The 5,654-nt window shown below is 33.6% G+C and overlaps 1 protein-coding gene across 1 annotated transcript in view; it reads right to left on the reverse strand.

Annotated features, from left to right (window-relative positions):
• The window catches only part of LOC100250831 (alkane hydroxylase MAH1), a 1,738-nt gene extending 560 nt beyond the window's left edge, over positions 1 to 1,178 (reverse strand). The window contains exon 1 of the mRNA XM_002275869.4: positions 1 to 1,178. This exon is cut by the window's left edge and continues 560 nt beyond it. Coding sequence (XP_002275905.4) covers positions 1 to 1,172 — 1,172 coding nt within the window. The 5' untranslated portion in view covers positions 1,173 to 1,178.
• Positions 1,179 to 5,654: the final 4,476 nt, after the last annotated feature.

The following is a 5,654-nucleotide window of genomic DNA, read 5'->3' on the forward strand; positions in this document are numbered from 1 at the left end:
GGTGGGTAGAGCCTTAATGTTTCACACAATGCGGCATGCAGATAAACCAGCTTGTTTAGCGCTTCTGTCTTGAATGTGTGTCGTCCTTTTTTATCCTCTTTTTCGGGTATAGCTGATTCGAGTTCTTCTCTGATCTTGGATTCTACTAATGGGTTCTTGGAAACAAGCCAGAAAAACCAGGTGAGAGCTGAACTGGTAGTGTCCCGTCCCGCGATCATGAAATTTAGAATGGTGTCTCTAAGAAATTTATGGTCGCATTTCAACCCCATGGTGATATCTTCACTCATATACGACGTTAACAGATCGACACCATCTTCCTCTTCTTGCAAGTTGATTATTCCTTTACTTAATTCGTCTCGTTTCTTTGATATATATTCAGCTATAGTATGATCTAGGGTTTCCCAAGCTTTTTGGTGTTTCTTCTCTTTTCCAATCCCTAGCCACCTTTGTAGTCTCCAAAGGGTTTCAGGCAAGACATGACGATGAAGTATAGCTTCTTCAGCATCTTCCAAGGCTGTGGCAAATGGAACTTCAGGTAATTCAATGGAGAGGCATTTGGAGTCGAAGCCGGTCACCAACATGCATGTGGTATCAAAAGTAAGCCTTTGGAACACGTCCTGCAAGTCCATCGCTCGGTCTTCTTGTTCCGACAGATAATCAAGTATTGGAAGAAGCCCTTTCTCCACTTTATTCTGGGTGATTTTCCCAAGAAACCGGTACAACCGCACATTGTTGATCATCAGTTGACCGAGTTTTCTTTGTTTACGCCATGACTCGGCGTCGGAATTGAAAATCCCATCGCCCAAAAAATCAAAAATCTTGCTGAACTCAGACCCTTTTGGGAAATTCGAGAAGTGACTGCTCATAATGTAGTGCACATTGGCAGGATCAGTGGTGACTAGAAGATCCATGTTACAGAACCAAGGTCCTTTGACTAGAAAAGTGCACCCACTTTTCTCTAGAATATCGGTAACCCTATCGTGGATGCGGTGGAGGTGAAGGAAGACGCTCGGAAACATTCCAAGAAGGGGCCAGTTCCATGGCAGATCATTTATGTTCCAGAATCTACCAAGAATGATAAAGAAAATGACTGCCAAGAGGATTTCAGGGTAGCCCAGTAAAGCCATTAGAGCTGCACTTTGCTTAGAGCTAGGGTTTGTCAGCTCTACCATACCATATTTGTAGTGCATTGAGGACCCCTGCGGGGGGAGAAGCAATTATTATTGATTTTATTGGGTGATGCAGACGCTAACCGAACCATAATTACAACGCATTGGTTGGCTAATGGGAGGATGTGGTTGGATGTCTTCTGATCCCACGTCTGAATTGGTAACTATTTAGGCAACTACCCATCACCCAACACTGTTAGATTTTGAAGGATTTTAATTAAGGAAATATGATACAACTTGTACTACTGGCCATCAACCTATATAATTGAATCTGAATTGTTAATAAATGTACAAAGAAATGAAATCAAAGTCTAACAAAATAATATAAAAAATTGAGACCTACTCAAAAAAAAGAAGAGACAATTTACTTTTTGATACCATGAAAATAACCCATACATTTATACTTTGTCAATAATTTTCGACATCTAGATAGTTGAAGTTGTACAGAAACACAGAGATTAGGAGAAAAATTTTCAGTCATAAATATTTTTGCATGTGTTAATTCATATTCTTGATCACCTACCAACCGTGTTGGCTTCAGGGTAGGCATCATTGCCATTGTTAGTGTGGGACAAGTTTTCAGTCTTTCAGGCTAATGGTAGCTAGGAGATCAATTTGGCCTGCTGCTGTATCTATATAGACAGTATTCATATTTAAGATCATAGTAAGTATCAACCAAACCTCCAAACCTATAATTGTAAATGTCATAACCCCACTCCAGTAATATTTTAGAATTCTATTTGAATTCCACCATTTCCTCCTCTGGCACCACATTTAAAAAATAAAAAAAAAATCAAAATACATGTGTGGAATTGTACCATTCCTTCATCTTAATCCACGCTCACCAAAAATTCTAACCCTAATTTCACCTTTCTTCCCCATCATCCCTACCACCTTTTTTTCATTCTCCATTTTATTTTCTTAATTTCCTTTTGCACCCATTTAGCCCTAGTTGTTGTAATTGCTTGTGGCTATGACTATTCCTCTTCAGTCTTTTTGTTTTTACTTTTTTTTCCTTTTTGAATTTGAAATGAGGGAGAAGATGGAAATGAATGAAAGAAAATAAAATAAAGTGAGGAAAGAAAAAGGGTGATGGAAATTTAGAGTAGGTTTCAAATTTCATAACCACCCTTTTGTTGGTTTGTTTATCCTTTTTGCTCATGCTACACATTCCAATCAAATTTTTGTGTTAGCTTGGCATCCAATGTTGCTTTCACAAGTATCATCTTTTCTTTTATATCATTAAATATATTCAATAAATTTAAATGTATTTTCAAGTTGTCATACATATTGTTTTCTTCAATAAAATAACATATTAATATATGCTTTATTGCTTTTTCTTTTTTTCTTTTTAAGTTTTTTCAATATTTTTATGAGTTTTAAATAATTTCGATTCGACTTATATTTGTTATTTGATGTTTTTCAATATTTTTTTTATAAATAACTAACCATTGATATTTCACAGTTTCTGATATTTTAATTATTTATTGGATCTACTCTTTGAAAAAAATTAAGAAATTTGATATTGGGTTGATTGCTATCAATATTATTGTGATAATAGTTGAACCAAGACTATAATTTCTTAGTATATTAGAATTATTTTATTAATATTTGAGTTTGGTTTTCCTTAGGATTTGGAAGACTTGTACTTTTATTAGGAATTTGGTTTTTATTAGAATTAGGTATATATATATGATAATTTTTTTTATATAATTATTTGTTTTTTTTTCCTCATAGCTTTTTGGAGAAATTATTCTTGTGTTGGAGAGTTTGTTTGGTTGCTTATATTTGATATTAGAGTTTGATGATTAAAGATGCAAACACCAAAGTTAATCATAAAATCCAAATTCCAATTTAGGCCAAAAAGGAGGAAGAGGTGATACTTTGAATCAAAGAAATCATATATCTTATATTCAATATTATAATAAAAAAAATGGTTATTATAAGTCGAAATGAAGTACATGAAGATCAAATGAGACAAATTTTAAAGTTAATATTGTTGAAGAAGAGAAAGGTGAAAATTTAGAGACCCTATTATCAATATATGCAATGTTGCAGAAGAAGAAAACAAAAATGTATAATTTTTACCTACAGGGTTGTATCAATCATATGTATTGGAAAGATATGTTTGGATTAATCCAACGGCTAGGACTTGGGAGAACGTCTAGTTAAAGACGGGACTTGTGTTGGAATGGACCATAGGTAGAGCCTTAGGCTATTATTGGTTATTAGAAAATGTGAGGGAAAATATGAAAGTAAGAAAATAAAGAGAAAAAATAAAAAGAAAAAAAGAAAAAATGAAGCAAAATAAAAAATATATTATTTTTATGTAATGCTTTAAATACATTTTATTTTTTTTTATGTAAAAATTAAATAAAATATAAAATATATAAATTTTTTACTAATTTTAATTATATTTTATTTTCTTTGATAGTTTCACTCATACAATCAAAATAGAATAATTTCTATTATTTATTTATCTTTTCTTAATACTTTGTAGGAATGAAATATAACTTAAAAATGTTTCCCACACTCATATATCGATTTTTATCCTACTTTTGGAGAACAACTGATTGGAGTTCTTGTCTGATCTTGGATTCTACCAATGGGTTCTTGGAAACAAGCCAGAAAAACTAGCTGAAAGTTGAACTAGCAGTGGCCCGTCCCGCAATCATGAAATTTAGAATGGTGTCTATGGTCACATTTCAACCCCATGGCGTTATTTTCACTCATATATGAAGTTAACAGATCGACACCATCTTCATCTTCTTGCAATAATTGGGGATTCCTTTGCCTAATTCTTCTTGTTTCGTTGATATATATTCATTTATAGTACGATCTAGGGTTTCCCAATCTTTCTGGAGTTTATTCTCTTTTCCAATCCCTGGCCACCTTTGTAGTCTCCAAAGGGCTCAGGTAAAGCATGGCGGTAAAATAAAGCTTCTTCAACATCTTCCAAGGCTGTCACGAATGGAACTTGAGGGAACTCAATGAAGAGGCATTAGGTGTGGAAGCCGGTCGCTAACATGTAGGTGGTATCAAATGTAAGCCTTTGGAACAAGTCCTGCAAGTCCACCACTAGGCCTTGCTTCGACTCAAGAATCCGAACAAGCCCTTTCTCCACTCTGTTCTGGGTGATTTTCGCAAGAAACAAGTGCAACCGTGCATGGTTTATTGTCAATTTGAGCGAGTTTTCTTTGGTTCCGTCATGATTCTGTGTCCAAATTGAAAATCCCATTACCGAAGACATCAAACATCTTCGTGGACTCCGACCCTTTTGGAAAATTAATAGAGAAGTTACCGTTCTTAATGTAGTGCACACATGGATGAAAATGTTGATAAAATATCGATGAAATTTTGGATATCGGAAGTGGTCAATACGAGATTGATCAGCGATTAGTGGTTAGCCAATATATCCCCGATATTTCCATCAATATTTTTGCGCTCCTCTTACCTTTTTGCTTGATCAACTCGATCAAAGTATAAAAATGATTTAACTTTGCACAGAAAGGGGATTCCAACCTGGGTTAAAAGGAATCCATTCATCTAAAGCACAATAATATTCATTTTGATACTAAAACACTATTACCATGTAATATGTATGAATTGTTCTCATTGAATAAAATCAAAGATTTCTTATCCTAATTCTTAGTGTGCACTTCCAATATTCATATTTTGTAACTTTAAAATCCAAGTACCGATATATCCATATTTATTAATATTTTTATCCTTAACCATATCTATATCAATTATATTTACAAACTAACTTTAATATGAATTTTTTTTTTGCTTATTTTATCATTTTTGAAGTTTTTTTCAATCATTTTTATGAATTTTGAATAATTTTTGTCAAGATATTCATTGATGTTTTCATTATATTCGTAAAATTTAAGTATTAATATATCCGTATTTATCGATATTTTCATTTTTGCGTGCATACTAACAACATCAATGGTGCTTAATATATCCATACTGTAGAACCAAGGCCCTTTGAATAGAGAAGTGCTCCCAATTTTCTCTACAACTTCGATATTCTTATCTTGGATGCGTAGAGGTGAAGGAGGAGGTTCAAAAACATCCCGAGGAAGGGCCAGTTCCATGGCAGCCCATTTTTGTTGCAGAATCCAGCAAGAATGAGAAATAATTAATTGACTGCCAACAGGATTTCAGGGTAGCCCAGTGAAGCCATTAGAGCTGCATTTTGCTTAAAGCTAGGGTTTGTCATCTCTACTAAATCTGTAAGTGTAACTATATATATTGTAAAGTTTCAATTGAAGCAATAAGCTAAATAGCATATTTGTTGCGAGGTTCATACACAGTAACAAATGGTATTCTTTTTTGGTAAGTATTGAAAAGACACCATTAATCAAGTGGTATCGTATATATATTTTCAAGTCTCATTATTTATATCCCAATCTTATCTGCTTGTATCTTTATACCTTAGTATCATTTACCCGTTCAGATTTAGACTTTAATAGATATCTC

This window comes from Vitis vinifera, chromosome 7 (assembly GCF_030704535.1).
Source record: "Vitis vinifera cultivar Pinot Noir 40024 chromosome 7, ASM3070453v1".
Lineage (NCBI taxonomy): Eukaryota > Viridiplantae > Streptophyta > Magnoliopsida > Vitales > Vitaceae > Vitis > Vitis vinifera.